The sequence below is a fragment of the Electrophorus electricus genome, chromosome 4 (genome assembly GCF_041902795.1).
Source record: "Electrophorus electricus isolate QZ-2024a chromosome 4, ASM4190279v1, whole genome shotgun sequence".
Classification (NCBI taxonomy): domain Eukaryota; kingdom Metazoa; phylum Chordata; class Actinopteri; order Gymnotiformes; family Gymnotidae; genus Electrophorus; species Electrophorus electricus.
The window spans coordinates 33,065,001-33,080,892 of record NC_137500.1 but is presented as its reverse complement, the minus strand read 5'-3'; the positions used below and the strand labels follow the sequence as shown (position 1 = coordinate 33,080,892).

Below are 15,892 nucleotides of genomic sequence, written 5' to 3'. Positions count from 1 at the left end.
TATTAATGAAATACATTTATAAATACTGACGCCAAACATTGCAATACAATAAATAAATAAAACTAAAATAATTTCAAATATTTTTGTTGTCTTGCAAAAGTCTTTTATTTCGGCTTCCGTAACCCGGAAACATTTTTTAAACGTTTAATTTGCTGAGTAACTACAGGGACAGCATGGACGATACAGAGCTCGACAGCTTAATCTTAAAGCTGTACGATATCGGAGCGGTCAAGTTCGGTACATTTAAGCTGAAAAGCGGACTGATGTCTCCTATATATTTTGATCTCCGCGTGATGGTGTCCTACCCGGCAGTGATGAACCAGGTACGCACGTGCTTCAGCCTGTTAACCTCATCGATTTAAGCGTCGTTTAAACACGTCTAACTACCGTTAACTATCTGTTCACTCCAGCTACAGTGCGAACCTCATCGGCTCGATTTTGAGAGGAGTGTAAAGAATTGAGCATGTACAAATCCCCCGAGTGTAGCGTGGAAAGTGAGAACACGAGCGGTCCCGTTTATGAATGCTTATGAATGTTTTGTCGATCAGATATTTTGTTTGCCATTTATTAATGGTTTTTGTTGCTCAGGTGTCCAGTCTTCTTTATAAGCGTGCAGAGGACGCCGGCGCGCGCTTTGACTGCGTGTGCGGGGTTCCTTACACGGCTCTTCCACTGGCGACCATCATCTGCTCGACCAAACGCGTCCCCATGCTGATTCGACGAAAAGAGGCCAAGGCTTACGGTAACGGTCACGTTTTAAAATGTGAGCTAAGACGTTGTTGAACCGCTATATCGGTATTCAGACCCCTGAAAGGTAAACGGAAGAATCCGTTAACAAGACTGAGCTGTGTATTCTAAACTTTTAGTGCATCACCAGTATTCAAAAACACAAGAGGGTAGAGCAAAGGTGATTTTAAAACAAACAAAAAGCGAGTGCAGTGTTACAGGGACAGGGTCGATAACGATGCTTAGGGATACTCATACAAACGTTAACAAGAGTCAATGCACAGACCCAAAAGTGTTGACAGTGTGAATCTCTAACCGTTGCCGAGATTTAACCACTGTGAGGTCAGATCAGACTGGTGGAGTTTTTCATTCTAGTGTTTGTGTTGGTGTTTTCTGGCATGTTTCAAGTGTGTGATTTTATCTGGTGGTCCTTAGCTGCTGATGTCTTTAACTGTCCCTCAGGAACAAAGCGCATGGTTGAGGGTCTGATTCGTCCAGGCGACATGTGTCTGATCGTGGAGGATGTAGTAACTAGCGGCAGCAGTGTCCTGGAAACCACACAGGTGTTGCAGGGTGAGGGGTTAAAGGTCAGGGACGCGGTGGTGCTGCTGGACCGTGAGCAGGGCGGCAGCGGCCATCTGGCAGCTGAGGGCATCGCGCTCCACCCCGTCATCTCCATTTCCAAACTCCTGTCGGTGCTGGTGGAAGCGGGCCACGTTGACGCCTCCACCTCTGGCAGCGTGGAGCGCTTCCTCCAAGCAAACCCCGCCTGCCGCCCCATGCGGCAGGCGGAGGAGAGTCTGGGCTATGGGGAGCGGGCTGCTTTGCCTGGGACCCACCCGCTGGCCGCACGCCTCTTCACGCTGATGGAGGAGAAGACCAGCAACTTGTGCGTGTCTGCGGACGTGAGCAGTGCAGACGAGCTGCTGAAGCTGGCCGACGCCGTCGGGCCGCTGGTCTGCGCGTTGAAGACGCACGTGGACGTCCTGTGCGACTTCAGTCCTGCCGTGAGCGTCAGGCTCGGAGAGCTGGCACGCAAACACAACTTCCTCATCTTCGAGGACCGCAAGTTCGCGGACATTGGGAACACTGTGAAACACCAGTATGAAGGTATGCCATTTCAGAGTTTTGGACTCTTCTGTGAGCCGACCGAGGGGAAGGACTCGACGGCTCGTTCAGGCTAAAACGTCCACAACGATCTAAGAACAGTCCTGGACTGGTCCTGTCCCAACCTCCAGCACACCACACCAAGGAGGAACCCTGAATGCTGGGAGCTGGGACGGAGCCTTGCACGCGCTGTGTGTTAAACTCGCCTCTTGGTGACCTTTCCAGGTGGCGTGTACAAGATCTCCTCATGGGCACACATCGTTAACGCCCACGCTCTACCCGGCCCTGGCGTGGTGGAGGGCCTGCAGGTCGTCGGGAAGCCGCTCGGTCGCGGCTGCCTCCTCATCGCCCAGATGAGCTCTCAGGGTTGCCTAGCAACAGCAGAGTACACGCAGGCTGTGGTAAGCCCTGTCTGGATAGAGCTGGTGAAGAAAGCAACTTGTTTGCTATTAAAGTTTCTTAGACGTTTGTTTACTGAGTGGATTTAAGATTAATTTGTCTCATGTAACTGTAGACTTTGGTTTTTATTTACTGCAATTTATTGAATTCATTAGTTCGGATGAATTATTTTTTTTGAATCTCCTTAAGTCGGCCTTGATTTTGATCAGCGTGACGAAGCTGATTCTCTTCCCAGGTGAAAATGGCCGAGGATTACCCCGATTTTGTGTTTGGTTTCATCAGCACTTCTAAGATCAGCAGTAAACCAGAACATGTCCACATGACTCCTGGGGTGCAGTTACAGAGCGGAGGTACACCCCATAACACCTGCCATTCCTCACAGTCAGGGTTTAACGCTGGAGCTGGAATGACCCTTTGCAGCTTTTACAAAGACCACTAGATGGCAGTGTAGTTAAGGAATGATCAATATCATTAGCACATTTATCCAAAATCAAATATAAATGGAAAATGAAATTAGATGGAAATGAAAGTGCCTGCAGCTATGCTGTTGTCTGTGTTCTCAGGCTTGTTGTTCCATTCTTTGCCAGGAGATGGCCTCGGTCAGCAGTACACCAGCCCAGTCGAGGTCATTTGTTCCAAAGGCTCTGATGTCATCATCGTTGGACGGGGCATTCTTGCCAGCCCAGACAGGCTGAAGGCTGCTGAGGAGTACAGAGTGGCAGGGTGGGAGGCGTATTTGAGACGACTGTCAGCCCCGAGAGAACCACTCCTACCCCCCTCCGTGACCCTAATCCAGGAATCCGCGGTTTCCTATCCTGGAGAGCAGCTCCTCTGCACAAATGAGTGAAAAAATGAGTGATGTATTCAAATGGAGTATTAGTCCATTTCAGATGTTCATTTTGAATTTAAACGTGCTTCACTGGGCCAGCAGTTAATGACTGCCTAGTTCTTGATGGCAATTTCACCCACTTTTTGTTTCTAAAATGTCTAATTTTTTCCAGGTGAACAGGACTTTCTGCAAATTGTTACTAAAATGCATTTTCCCATGATTGTTGTACAATAAATCAGTATGGCTTTATTACAGTAACTCCTGTTTGACTTCAACTTTCAAGGTGTGATATGGGACTTGTTAAGTAAACGGTTACATCCTGACAATGAACTTTAGTTTGTTCGTAACGCTCAATAAATGGCCTTTGCCCTGAAAGTACTGATTTTACCAAAGACGGATAAGTAATCGGAGAGCGTAGAGATAAGAAGAATGTTAGACCAGGTTAAAATACGAAAGCAGCCGCACGTTTTTCCCTTTCCTCTGACCTTTGACTGGTCGGCGTTGTGTCCGTATAGGTTATTTAAAAACGAGGGCACGTACAAATTATTAATGAAATACATTTATAAATACTGACGCCAAACATTGCAATACAATAAATAAATAAAACTAAAATAATTTCAAATATTTTTGTTGTCTTGCAAAAGTCTTTTATTTCGGCTTCCGTAACCCGGAAACATTTTTTAAACGTTTAATTTGCTGAGTAACTACAGGGACAGCATGGACGATACAGAGCTCGACAGCTTAATCTTAAAGCTGTACGATATCGGAGCGGTCAAGTTCGGTACATTTAAGCTGAAAAGCGGACTGATGTCTCCTATATATTTTGATCTCCGCGTGATGGTGTCCTACCCGGCAGTGATGAACCAGGTACGCACGTGCTTCAGCCTGTTAACCTCATCGATTTAAGCGTCGTTTAAACACGTCTAACTACCGTTAACTATCTGTTCACTCCAGCTACAGTGCGAACCTCATCGGCTCGATTTTGAGAGGAGTGTAAAGAATTGAGCATGTACAAATCCCCCGAGTGTAGCGTGGAAAGTGAGAACACGAGCGGTCCCGTTTATGAATGCTTATGAATGTTTTGTCGATCAGATATTTTGTTTGCCATTTATTAATGGTTTTTGTTGCTCAGGTGTCCAGTCTTCTTTATAAGCGTGCAGAGGACGCCGGCGCGCGCTTTGACTGCGTGTGCGGGGTTCCTTACACGGCTCTTCCACTGGCGACCATCATCTGCTCGACCAAACGCGTCCCCATGCTGATTCGACGAAAAGAGGCCAAGGCTTACGGTAACGGTCACGTTTTAAAATGTGAGCTAAGACGTTGTTGAACCGCTATATCGGTATTCAGACCCCTGAAAGGTAAACGGAAGAATCCGTTAACAAGACTGAGCTGTGTATTCTAAACTTTTAGTGCATCACCAGTATTCAAAAACACAAGAGGGTAGAGCAAAGGTGATTTTAAAACAAACAAAAAGCGAGTGCAGTGTTACAGGGACAGGGTCGATAACGATGCTTAGGGATACTCATACAAACGTTAACAAGAGTCAATGCACAGACCCAAAAGTGTTGACAGTGTGAATCTCTAACCGTTGCCGAGATTTAACCACTGTGAGGTCAGATCAGACTGGTGGAGTTTTTCATTCTAGTGTTTGTGTTGGTGTTTTCTGGCATGTTTCAAGTGTGTGATTTTATCTGGTGGTCCTTAGCTGCTGATGTCTTTAACTGTCCCTCAGGAACAAAGCGCATGGTTGAGGGTCTGATTCGTCCAGGCGACATGTGTCTGATCGTGGAGGATGTAGTAACTAGCGGCAGCAGTGTCCTGGAAACCACACAGGTGTTGCAGGGTGAGGGGTTAAAGGTCAGGGACGCGGTGGTGCTGCTGGACCGTGAGCAGGGCGGCAGCGGCCATCTGGCAGCTGAGGGCATCGCGCTCCACCCCGTCATCTCCATTTCCAAACTCCTGTCGGTGCTGGTGGAAGCGGGCCACGTTGACGCCTCCACCTCTGGCAGCGTGGAGCGCTTCCTCCAAGCAAACCCCGCCTGCCGCCCCATGCGGCAGGCGGAGGAGAGTCTGGGCTATGGGGAGCGGGCTGCTTTGCCTGGGACCCACCCGCTGGCCGCACGCCTCTTCACGCTGATGGAGGAGAAGACCAGCAACTTGTGCGTGTCTGCGGACGTGAGCAGTGCAGACGAGCTGCTGAAGCTGGCCGACGCCGTCGGGCCGCTGGTCTGCGCGTTGAAGACGCACGTGGACGTCCTGTGCGACTTCAGTCCTGCCGTGAGCGTCAGGCTCGGAGAGCTGGCACGCAAACACAACTTCCTCATCTTCGAGGACCGCAAGTTCGCGGACATTGGGAACACTGTGAAACACCAGTATGAAGGTATGCCATTTCAGAGTTTTGGACTCTTCTGTGAGCCGACCGAGGGGAAGGACTCGACGGCTCGTTCAGGCTAAAACGTCCACAACGATCTAAGAACAGTCCTGGACTGGTCCTGTCCCAACCTCCAGCACACCACACCAAGGAGGAACCCTGAATGCTGGGAGCTGGGACGGAGCCTTGCACGCGCTGTGTGTTAAACTCGCCTCTTGGTGACCTTTCCAGGTGGCGTGTACAAGATCTCCTCATGGGCACACATCGTTAACGCCCACGCTCTACCCGGCCCTGGCGTGGTGGAGGGCCTGCAGGTCGTCGGGAAGCCGCTCGGTCGCGGCTGCCTCCTCATCGCCCAGATGAGCTCTCAGGGTTGCCTAGCAACAGCAGAGTACACGCAGGCTGTGGTAAGCCCTGTCTGGATAGAGCTGGTGAAGAAAGCAACTTGTTTGCTATTAAAGTTTCTTAGACGTTTGTTTACTGAGTGGATTTAAGATTAATTTGTCTCATGTAACTGTAGACTTTGGTTTTTATTTACTGCAATTTATTGAATTCATTAGTTCGGATGAATTATTTTTTTTGAATCTCCTTAAGTCGGCCTTGATTTTGATCAGCGTGACGAAGCTGATTCTCTTCCCAGGTGAAAATGGCCGAGGATTACCCCGATTTTGTGTTTGGTTTCATCAGCACTTCTAAGATCAGCAGTAAACCAGAACATGTCCACATGACTCCTGGGGTGCAGTTACAGAGCGGAGGTACACCCCATAACACCTGCCATTCCTCACAGTCAGGGTTTAACGCTGGAGCTGGAATGACCCTTTGCAGCTTTTACAAAGACCACTAGATGGCAGTGTAGTTAAGGAATGATCAATATCATTAGCACATTTATCCAAAATCAAATATAAATGGAAAATGAAATTAGATGGAAATGAAAGTGCCTGCAGCTATGCTGTTGTCTGTGTTCTCAGGCTTGTTGTTCCATTCTTTGCCAGGAGATGGCCTCGGTCAGCAGTACACCAGCCCAGTCGAGGTCATTTGTTCCAAAGGCTCTGATGTCATCATCGTTGGACGGGGCATTCTTGCCAGCCCAGACAGGCTGAAGGCTGCTGAGGAGTACAGAGTGGCAGGGTGGGAGGCGTATTTGAGACGACTGTCAGCCCCGAGAGAACCACTCCTACCCCCCTCCGTGACCCTAATCCAGGAATCCGCGGTTTCCTATCCTGGAGAGCAGCTCCTCTGCACAAATGAGTGAAAAAATGAGTGATGTATTCAAATGGAGTATTAGTCCATTTCAGATGTTCATTTTGAATTTAAACGTGCTTCACTGGGCCAGCAGTTAATGACTGCCTAGTTCTTGATGGCAATTTCACCCACTTTTTGTTTCTAAAATGTCTAATTTTTTCCAGGTGAACAGGACTTTCTGCAAATTGTTACTAAAATGCATTTTCCCATGATTGTTGTACAATAAATCAGTATGGCTTTATTACAGTAACTCCTGTTTGACTTCAACTTTCAAGGTGTGATATGGGACTTGTTAAGTAAACGGTTACATCCTGACAATGAACTTTAGTTTGTTCGTAACGCTCAATAAATGGCCTTTGCCCTGAAAGTACTGATTTTACCAAAGACGGATAAGTAATCGGAGAGCGTAGAGATAAGAAGAATGTTAGACCAGGTTAAAATACGAAAGCAGCCGCACGTTTTTCCCTTTCCTCTGACCTTTGACTGGTCGGCGTTGTGTCCGTATAGGTTATTTAAAAACGAGGGCACGTACAAATTATTAATGAAATACATTTATAAATACTGACGCCAAACATTGCAATACAATAAATAAATACAACTAAAATAATTTCAAATATTTTTGTTGTCTTGCAAAAGTCTTTTATTTCGGCTTCCGTAACCCGGAAACATTTTTTAAACGTTTAATTTGCTGAGTAACTACAGGGACAGCATGGACGATACAGAGCTCGACAGCTTAATCTTAAAGCTGTACGATATCGGAGCGGTCAAGTTCGGTACATTTAAGCTGAAAAGCGGACTGATGTCTCCTATATATTTTGATCTCCGCGTGATGGTGTCCTACCCGGCAGTGATGAACCAGGTACGCACGTGCTTCAGCCTGTTAACCTCATCGATTTAAGCGTCGTTTAAACACGTCTAACTACCGTTAACTATCTGTTCACTCCAGCTACAGTGCGAACCTCATCGGCTCGATTTTGAGAGGAGTGTAAAGAATTGAGCATGTACAAATCCCCCGAGTGTAGCGTGGAAAGTGAGAACACGAGCGGTCCCGTTTATGAATGCTTATGAATGTTTTGTCGATCAGATATTTTGTTTGCCATTTATTAATGGTTTTTGTTGCTCAGGTGTCCAGTCTTCTTTATAAGCGTGCAGAGGACGCCGGCGCGCGCTTTGACTGCGTGTGCGGGGTTCCTTACACGGCTCTTCCACTGGCGACCATCATCTGCTCGACCAAACGCGTCCCCATGCTGATTCGACGAAAAGAGGCCAAGGCTTACGGTAACGGTCACGTTTTAAAATGTGAGCTAAGACGTTGTTGAACCGCTATATCGGTATTCAGACCCCTGAAAGGTAAACGGAAGAATCCGTTAACAAGACTGAGCTGTGTATTCTAAACTTTTAGTGCATCACCAGTATTCAAAAACACAAGAGGGTAGAGCAAAGGTGATTTTAAAACAAACAAAAAGCGAGTGCAGTGTTACAGGGACAGGGTCGATAACGATGCTTAGGGATACTCATACAAACGTTAACAAGAGTCAATGCACAGACCCAAAAGTGTGTTGACAGTGTGAATCTCTAACCGTTGCCGAGATTTAACCACTGTGAGGTCAGATCAGACTGGTGGAGTTTTTCATTCTAGTGTTTGTGTTGGTGTTTTCTGGCATGTTTCAAGTGTGTGATTTTATCTGGTGGTCCTTAGCTGCTGATGTCTTTAACTGTCCCTCAGGAACAAAGCGCATGGTTGAGGGTCTGATTCGTCCAGGCGACATGTGTCTGATCGTGGAGGATGTAGTAACTAGCGGCAGCAGTGTCCTGGAAACCACACAGGTGTTGCAGGGTGAGGGGTTAAAGGTCAGGGACGCGGTGGTGCTGCTGGACCGTGAGCAGGGCGGCAGCGGCCATCTGGCAGCTGAGGGCATCGCGCTCCACCCCGTCATCTCCATTTCCAAACTCCTGTCGGTGCTGGTGGAAGCGGGCCACGTTGACGCCTCCACCTCTGGCAGCGTGGAGCGCTTCCTCCAAGCAAACCCCGCCTGCCGCCCCATGCGGCAGGCGGAGGAGAGTCTGGGCTATGGGGAGCGGGCTGCTTTGCCTGGGACCCACCCGCTGGCCGCACGCCTCTTCACGCTGATGGAGGAGAAGACCAGCAACTTGTGCGTGTCTGCGGACGTGAGCAGTGCAGACGAGCTGCTGAAGCTGGCCGACGCCGTCGGGCCGCTGGTCTGCGCGTTGAAGACGCACGTGGACGTCCTGTGCGACTTCAGTCCTGCCGTGAGCGTCAGGCTCGGAGAGCTGGCACGCAAACACAACTTCCTCATCTTCGAGGACCGCAAGTTCGCGGACATTGGGAACACTGTGAAACACCAGTATGAAGGTATGCCATTTCAGAGTTTTGGACTCTTCTGTGAGCCGACCGAGGGGAAGGACTCGACGGCTCGTTCAGGCTAAAACGTCCACAACGATCTAAGAACAGTCCTGGACTGGTCCTGTCCCAACCTCCAGCACACCACACCAAGGAGGAACCCTGAATGCTGGGAGCTGGGACGGAGCCTTGCACGCGCTGTGTGTTAAACTCGCCTCTTGGTGACCTTTCCAGGTGGCGTGTACAAGATCTCCTCATGGGCACACATCGTTAACGCCCACGCTCTACCCGGCCCTGGCGTGGTGGAGGGCCTGCAGGTCGTCGGGAAGCCGCTCGGTCGCGGCTGCCTCCTCATCGCCCAGATGAGCTCTCAGGGTTGCCTAGCAACAGCAGAGTACACGCAGGCTGTGGTAAGCCCTGTCTGGATAGAGCTGGTGAAGAAAGCAACTTGTTTGCTATTAAAGTTTCTTAGACGTTTGTTTACTGAGTGGATTTAAGATTAATTTGTCTCATGTAACTGTAGAGTTTGGTTTTTATTTACTGCAATTTATTGAATTCATTAGTTCGGATGAATTATTTTTTTGAATCTCCTTAAGTCGGCCTTGATTTTGATCAGCGTGACGAAGCTGATTCTCTTCCCAGGTGAAAATGGCCGAGGATTACCCCGATTTTGTGTTTGGTTTCATCAGCACTTCTAAGATCAGCAGTAAACCAGAACATGTCCACATGACTCCTGGGGTGCAGTTACAGAGCGGAGGTACACCCCATAACACCTGCCATTCCTCACAGTCAGGGTTTAACGCTGGAGCTGGAATGACCCTTTGCAGCTTTTACAAAGACCACTAGATGGCAGTGTAGTTAAGGAATGATCAATATCATTAGCACATTTATCCAAAATCAAATATAAATGGAAAATGAAATTAGATGGAAATGAAAGTGCCTGCAGCTATGCTGTTGTCTGTGTTCTCAGGCTTGTTGTTCCATTCTTTGCCAGGAGAAGGCCTCGGTCAGCAGTACACCAGCCCAGTCGAGGTCATTTGTTCCAAAGGCTCTGATGTCATCATCGTTGGACGGGGGATTCTTGCCAGCCCAGACAGGCTGAAGGCTGCTGAGGAGTACAGAGTGGCAGGGTGGGAGGCGTATTTGAGACGACTGTCAGCCCCGAGAGAACCACTCCTACCCCCCTCCGTGACCCTAATCCAGGAATCCGCGGTTTCCTATCCTGGAGAGCAGCTCCTCTGCACAAATGAGTGAAAAAATGAGTGATGTATTCAAATGGAGTATTAGTCCATTTCAGATGTTCATTTTGAATTTAAACGTGCTTCACTGGGCCAGCAGTTAATGACTGCCTAGTTCTTGATGGCAATTTCACCCACTTTTTGTTTCTAAAATGTCTAATTTTTTCCAGGTGAACAGGACTTTCTGCAAATTGTTACTAAAATGCATTTTCCCATGATTGTTGTACAATAAATCAGTATGGCTTTATTACAGTAACTCCTGTTTGACTTCAACTTTCAAGGTGTGATATGGGACTTGTTAAGTAAACGGTTACATCCTGACAATGAACTTTAGTTTGTTCGTAACGCTCAATAAATGGCCTTTGCCCTGAATGTACTGATTAAGAGATAAGAGATAAGAAGAATGTTAGATCAGGTTAAAATACGAAAGCAGCCGCACGTTTTTCCCTTTCCTCTGACCTTTGACTGGTCGGCGTTGTGTCCGTATAGGTTATTTAAAAACGAGGGCACGTACAAATTATTAATGAAATACATTTATAAATACTGACGCCAAACATTGCAATACAATAAATAAATAAAACTAAAATAATTTCAAATATTTTTGTTGTCTTGCAAAAGTCTTTTATTTCGGCTTCCGTAACCCGGAAACATTTTTTAAACGTTTAATTTGCTGAGTAACTACAGGGACAGCATGGACGATACAGAGCTCGACAGCTTAATCTTAAAGCTGTACGATATCGGAGCGGTCAAGTTCGGTACATTTAAGCTGAAAAGCGGACTGATGTCTCCTATATATTTTGATCTCCGCGTGATGGTGTCCTACCCGGCAGTGATGAACCAGGTACGCACGTGCTTCAGCCTGTTAACCTCATCGATTTAAGCGTCGTTTAAACACGTCTAACTACCGTTAACTATCTGTTCACTCCAGCTACAGTGCGAACCTCATCGGCTCGATTTTGAGAGGAGTGTAAAGAATTGAGCATGTACAAATCCCCCGAGTGTAGCGTGGAAAGTGAGAACACGAGCGGTCCCGTTTATGAATGCTTATGAATGTTTTGTCGATCAGATATTTTGTTTGCCATTTATTAATGGTTTTTGTTGCTCAGGTGTCCAGTCTTCTTTATAAGCGTGCAGAGGACGCCGGCGCGCGCTTTGACTGCGTGTGCGGGGTTCCTTACACGGCTCTTCCACTGGCGACCATCATCTGCTCGACCAAACGCGTCCCCATGCTGATTCGACGAAAAGAGGCCAAGGCTTACGGTAACGGTCACGTTTTAAAATGTGAGCTAAGACGTTGTTGAACCGCTATATCGGTATTCAGACCCCTGAAAGGTAAACGGAAGAATCCGTTAACAAGACTGAGCTGTGTATTCTAAACTTTTAGTGCATCACCAGTATTCAAAAACACAAGAGGGTAGAGCAAAGGTGATTTTAAAACAAACAAAAAGCGAGTGCAGTGTTACAGGGACAGGGTCGATAACGATGCTTAGGGATACTCATACAAACGTTAACAAGAGTCAATGCACAGACCCAAAAGTGTTGACAGTGTGAATCTCTAACCGTTGCCGAGATTTAACCACTGTGAGGTCAGATCAGACTGGTGGAGTTTTTCATTCTAGTGTTTGTGTTGGTGTTTTCTGGCATGTTTCAAGTGTGTGATTTTATCTGGTGGTCCTTAGCTGCTGATGTCTTTAACTGTCCCTCAGGAACAAAGCGCATGGTTGAGGGTCTGATTCGTCCAGGCGACATGTGTCTGATCGTGGAGGATGTAGTAACTAGCGGCAGCAGTGTCCTGGAAACCACACAGGTGTTGCAGGGTGAGGGGTTAAAGGTCAGGGACGCGGTGGTGCTGCTGGACCGTGAGCAGGGCGGCAGCGGCCATCTGGCAGCTGAGGGCATCGCGCTCCACCCCGTCATCTCCATTTCCAAACTCCTGTCGGTGCTGGTGGAAGCGGGCCACGTTGACGCCTCCACCTCTGGCAGCGTGGAGCGCTTCCTCCAAGCAAACCCCGCCTGCCGCCCCATGCGGCAGGCGGAGGAGAGTCTGGGCTATGGGGAGCGGGCTGCTTTGCCTGGGACCCACCCGCTGGCCGCACGCCTCTTCACGCTGATGGAGGAGAAGACCAGCAACTTGTGCGTGTCTGCGGACGTGAGCAGTGCAGACGAGCTGCTGAAGCTGGCCGACGCCGTCGGGCCGCTGGTCTGCGCGTTGAAGACGCACGTGGACGTCCTGTGCGACTTCAGTCCTGCCGTGAGCGTCAGGCTCGGAGAGCTGGCACGCAAACACAACTTCCTCATCTTCGAGGACCGCAAGTTCGCGGACATTGGGAACACTGTGAAACACCAGTATGAAGGTATGCCATTTCAGAGTTTTGGACTCTTCTGTGAGCCGACCGAGGGGAAGGACTCGACGGCTCGTTCAGGCTAAAACGTCCACAACGATCTAAGAACAGTCCTGGACTGGTCCTGTCCCAACCTCCAGCACACCACACCAAGGAGGAACCCTGAATGCTGGGAGCTGGGACGGAGCCTTGCACGCGCTGTGTGTTAAACTCGCCTCTTGGTGACCTTTCCAGGTGGCGTGTACAAGATCTCCTCATGGGCACACATCGTTAACGCCCACGCTCTACCCGGCCCTGGCGTGGTGGAGGGCCTGCAGGTCGTCGGGAAGCCGCTCGGTCGCGGCTGCCTCCTCATCGCCCAGATGAGCTCTCAGGGTTGCCTAGCAACAGCAGAGTACACGCAGGCTGTGGTAAGCCCTGTCTGGATAGAGCTGGTGAAGAAAGCAACTTGTTTGCTATTAAAGTTTCTTAGACGTTTGTTTACTGAGTGGATTTAAGATTAATTTGTCTCATGTAACTGTAGAGTTTGGTTTTTATTTACTGTAGTTTATTGAATTCATTAGTTCGGATGAATTATTTTTTTGAATCTCCTTAAGTCAGCCTTGATTTTGATCAGCGTGACGAAGCTGATTCTCTTCCCAGGTGAAAATGGCCGAGGATTACCCCGATTTTGTGTTTGGTTTCATCAGCACTTCTAAGATCAGCAGTAAACCAGAACATGTCCACATGACTCCTGGGGTGCAGTTACAGAGCGGAGGTACACCCCATAACACCTGCCATTCCTCACAGTCAGGGTTTAACGCTGGAGCTGGAATGACCCTTTGCAGCTTTTACAAAGACCACTAGATGGCAGTGTAGTTAAGGAATGATCAATATCATTAGCACATTTATCCAAAATCAAATATAAATGGAAAATGAAATTAGATGGAAATGAAAGTGCCTGCAGCTATGCTGTTGTCTGTGTTCTCAGGCTTGTTGTTCCATTCTTTGCCAGGAGATGGCCTCGGTCAGCAGTACACCAGCCCAGTCGAGGTCATTTGTTCCAAAGGCTCTGATGTCATCATCGTTGGAAGGGGGATTCTTGCCAGCCCAGACAGGCTGAAGGCTGCTGAGGAGTACAGAGTGGCAGGGTGGGAGGCGTATTTGAGACGACTGTCAGCCCCGAGATAACCACTCCTACCCCCCTCCGTGACCCTAATCCAGGAATCCGCGGTTTCCTATCCTGGAGAGCAGCTCCTCTGCACAAATTAGTGAAAAAATGAGTGATGTATTCAAATGGAGTATTAGTCCATTTCAGATGTTCATTTTGAATTTAAACGTGCTTCACTGGGCCAGCAGTTAATGACTGCCTAGTTCTTGATGGCAATTTCACCCACTTTTTGTTTCTAAAATGTCTGTAATTTTTTCCAGGTGAACAGGACTTTCTGCAAATTGTTACTAAAATGCATTTTTCCCATGATTGTTGTATAATAAATCAGTATGGCTTTATTACAGTAACTCCTGTTTGACTTCAACTTTCAAGGTGTGATATGGGACTTGTTAAGTAAACGGTTACACACACAAAGGGAGGTGATTAATAATGTCGGTATTTCTAAAACTAATATCCCACGTCAGCAGCAGGGGGCACTCATTCACAGCCGACACTAAACGGCTATGCAAATAGACACGCAAAGACGTTACTGGACTACTGTTAGAAAACCGACGGCTTTTACACGTGTAAAGGCAGGTTTTGAACAAGATGTTAAATATCGCATCAGGAATTTTAGAAATCTTGAATCGTGTCCATTTTTAAAGTACTCTTTAAACATTCGGCTATTTTTTAAAATTTTATTTCATATTTCAAACGTTGGTGTTGGGGGACTGTGTCAGGAACTATTTGTACGACTGCTGGGTTCAGTGTGCGCAGAGCCCGAGTGTCCGGCTGCAGTTCAGGTGAGCGGCCGTAATGCGCTAAAGAGGCTCTCAGCACCCACCCAGAGGCGCGAGCTATGTGACCCCGCCCCGGCGCGTTCAGAGTCAATATTGGGTCAGACGTGCGCGCCACGCACGCGACAGGTGTCCAGGTCCGTCTCCTCTCGCCGTAAGACCGGCGTGTCGGACAGGGCACGCGGCCTGCGTATATAAAGGTCGCCCAGACCGCGGGTTTGACTGATAGTCACGCGGTGGTACTGTGCGCTTCAGGTAAGTACATATTTTCCACTAGCAGGCACACGCGCCGGCAGCGTTATCCCTTCGCTTCATACGCTCGTCAACGGTACTAACGTTGCCTGTGTCATTTATTGTCCTCAGATGGCCAAACCGAGTTATTTTTTTTCCCCTTTCAGCCTGGAAGCAGAAGGACGCGCGAACTCCAAACCTCTCCTGCACGCCTGTCCTGTATTTGCTTGACGTTGAGCCACGCGCACAATACCTGAGGATACCTGCCGTTTTGTTCGTTCGGCTCGCGTTACGCAGTTACAGGTGCCCTTCAGCTCGGGAGCGGACAGCACAAACGCTTTCATTTCCCATACCGGCACTTATAATCCATTACTATTTTGAGGTATTTAACCTTTTATTTGATATTAGGTGAGATATATAAAAGTCATTTTAAATGGGCATCAAACCTGGCAAAGGAAATCTTGCAATTAGCAGACGCTCTTAAATCTTATGGTAAATATTAGTATTTTATGATGCATATTTGTATTTCATCTAAGATACTAGGAGGTCACTGAAAGAAGACATCTGTTGACGAATAATAATACACAAAGCAAGAAGATCAAATAAATACAATAACCTGTTAGATGGCCTTATGTAACATATGCAAAACTCACAACTGACATCCTGGTTTTTGCTGTTAATGTAATGGGACACCCCTGTGCTGGCAGGCCTGGAGGACAATTCAGTATTCCTGTTTTATTTATATTTTCAGTATTCCTGTTTTATTCCTATTTTCAGTAGTCCTGTTTTATTTCTATTTTCAGTATTTTCCTGTTTTATGTTTTCAGTTTAATTGATATTCATGGAATTTCTATTCGCAACATTTTACAAGTTTCACTCTGATTACTGATAATGTAATAAAATTACTTCCTCAACCATTAACTGCTTTTGCGGTGTATATATACAGCTTTCATGCATTTCATGAATTTATGTAATATCCAAAGTATGATTGATTCATCAAATACACAAGTTGTGCTAAGATGATGTATGCTAATACTGGCACGTTTCCTTGGAGCTGAGGGGATGTTTCAAGGCAGGTGCTGTTAGTGGTGGTTCTGTTATCAGCCTGAACTTCTGTAC

At 47.6% G+C, this 15,892-nt stretch overlaps 4 protein-coding genes across 8 annotated transcripts; all 4 read left to right on the top strand.

The window, feature by feature from the left end:
• Nucleotides 1-134: 134 nt before the first annotated feature.
• Nucleotides 135-3,310, top strand: LOC118243030 (uridine 5'-monophosphate synthase-like). Of its 2 annotated transcripts, none has more exons than XM_035536541.2 (6): nucleotides 135-323; nucleotides 589-742; nucleotides 1,189-1,836; nucleotides 2,059-2,234; nucleotides 2,468-2,582; nucleotides 2,796-3,310. In XM_035536541.2, exons 1-6 carry the CDS (start codon nucleotides 174-176, stop codon nucleotides 3,077-3,079), a joined length of 1,527 nt encoding a protein of 508 aa, XP_035392434.1. In that variant the 5' UTR covers nucleotides 135-173; the 3' UTR covers nucleotides 3,080-3,310. The 2 variants fall into 2 exon arrangements, with proteins under 2 accessions (XP_035392434.1, XP_035392436.1); XM_035536543.2 differs by having other exon boundaries at nucleotides 136-323; nucleotides 2,820-3,310.
• Nucleotides 3,311-3,740: 430 nt separating this feature from the next.
• On the top strand, nucleotides 3,741-6,915 carry LOC113591169 (uridine 5'-monophosphate synthase-like). 2 transcript variants are annotated; one of them, XM_035536539.2, is made up of 6 exons: nucleotides 3,741-3,928; nucleotides 4,194-4,347; nucleotides 4,794-5,441; nucleotides 5,664-5,839; nucleotides 6,073-6,187; nucleotides 6,401-6,915. In XM_035536539.2, exons 1-6 carry the CDS (start codon nucleotides 3,779-3,781, stop codon nucleotides 6,682-6,684), a joined length of 1,527 nt encoding a protein of 508 aa, XP_035392432.1. In that variant the 5' UTR covers nucleotides 3,741-3,778; the 3' UTR covers nucleotides 6,685-6,915. The 2 variants fall into 2 exon arrangements, with proteins under 2 accessions (XP_035392432.1, XP_035392433.1); XM_035536540.2 differs by having other exon boundaries at nucleotides 3,742-3,928; nucleotides 6,425-6,915.
• A 433-nt stretch (nucleotides 6,916-7,348) lies between these two features.
• On the top strand, nucleotides 7,349-10,521 carry LOC118243006 (uridine 5'-monophosphate synthase-like). Of its 2 annotated transcripts, none has more exons than XM_035536536.2 (6): nucleotides 7,349-7,533; nucleotides 7,799-7,952; nucleotides 8,401-9,048; nucleotides 9,271-9,446; nucleotides 9,679-9,793; nucleotides 10,007-10,521. In XM_035536536.2, exons 1-6 carry the CDS (start codon nucleotides 7,384-7,386, stop codon nucleotides 10,288-10,290), a joined length of 1,527 nt encoding a protein of 508 aa, XP_035392429.1. In that variant the 5' UTR covers nucleotides 7,349-7,383; the 3' UTR covers nucleotides 10,291-10,521. The 2 variants fall into 2 exon arrangements, with proteins under 2 accessions (XP_035392429.1, XP_035392431.1); XM_035536538.2 differs by having other exon boundaries at nucleotides 7,350-7,533; nucleotides 10,031-10,521.
• Nucleotides 10,522-10,925: 404 nt separating this feature from the next.
• On the top strand, nucleotides 10,926-14,104 carry LOC113591170 (uridine 5'-monophosphate synthase). 2 transcript variants are annotated; one of them, XM_081713355.1, is made up of 6 exons: nucleotides 10,926-11,115; nucleotides 11,381-11,534; nucleotides 11,981-12,628; nucleotides 12,851-13,026; nucleotides 13,259-13,373; nucleotides 13,587-14,104. In XM_081713355.1, exons 1-6 carry the CDS (start codon nucleotides 10,966-10,968, stop codon nucleotides 13,784-13,786), a joined length of 1,443 nt encoding a protein of 480 aa, XP_081569481.1. In that variant the 5' UTR covers nucleotides 10,926-10,965; the 3' UTR covers nucleotides 13,787-14,104. The 2 variants fall into 2 exon arrangements, with proteins under 2 accessions (XP_081569481.1, XP_035392437.1); XM_035536544.2 differs by having other exon boundaries at nucleotides 10,927-11,115; nucleotides 13,611-14,104.
• Nucleotides 14,105-15,892: the final 1,788 nt, after the last annotated feature.

Bases quoted from the DNA above. Each gene is read 5' to 3' on its own strand.
- LOC118243030 (XM_035536541.2), top strand. From the start codon at position 174: ATGGACGATACAGAGCTCGACAGCTTAATCTTAAAGCTGTACGATATC. The intron at 324-588 runs GTACGCACGTGC...TTTGTTGCTCAG, and splicing joins ACCCGGCAGTGATGAACCAG to GTGTCCAGTCTTCTTTATAA. The intron at 1,837-2,058 runs GTATGCCATTTC...TGACCTTTCCAG, and splicing joins TGTGAAACACCAGTATGAAG to GTGGCGTGTACAAGATCTCC.
- LOC113591169 (XM_035536539.2), top strand. From the start codon at position 3,779: ATGGACGATACAGAGCTCGACAGCTTAATCTTAAAGCTGTACGATATC. The intron at 3,929-4,193 runs GTACGCACGTGC...TTTGTTGCTCAG, and splicing joins ACCCGGCAGTGATGAACCAG to GTGTCCAGTCTTCTTTATAA. The intron at 6,188-6,400 runs GTACACCCCATA...CTGTGTTCTCAG, and splicing joins GGTGCAGTTACAGAGCGGAG to GCTTGTTGTTCCATTCTTTG.
- LOC118243006 (XM_035536536.2), top strand. From the start codon at position 7,384: ATGGACGATACAGAGCTCGACAGCTTAATCTTAAAGCTGTACGATATC. The intron at 9,049-9,270 runs GTATGCCATTTC...TGACCTTTCCAG, and splicing joins TGTGAAACACCAGTATGAAG to GTGGCGTGTACAAGATCTCC. The intron at 9,447-9,678 runs GTAAGCCCTGTC...TTCTCTTCCCAG, and splicing joins CAGAGTACACGCAGGCTGTG to GTGAAAATGGCCGAGGATTA.
- LOC113591170 (XM_081713355.1), top strand. From the start codon at position 10,966: ATGGACGATACAGAGCTCGACAGCTTAATCTTAAAGCTGTACGATATC. The intron at 11,116-11,380 runs GTACGCACGTGC...TTTGTTGCTCAG, and splicing joins ACCCGGCAGTGATGAACCAG to GTGTCCAGTCTTCTTTATAA. The intron at 13,027-13,258 runs GTAAGCCCTGTC...TTCTCTTCCCAG, and splicing joins CAGAGTACACGCAGGCTGTG to GTGAAAATGGCCGAGGATTA.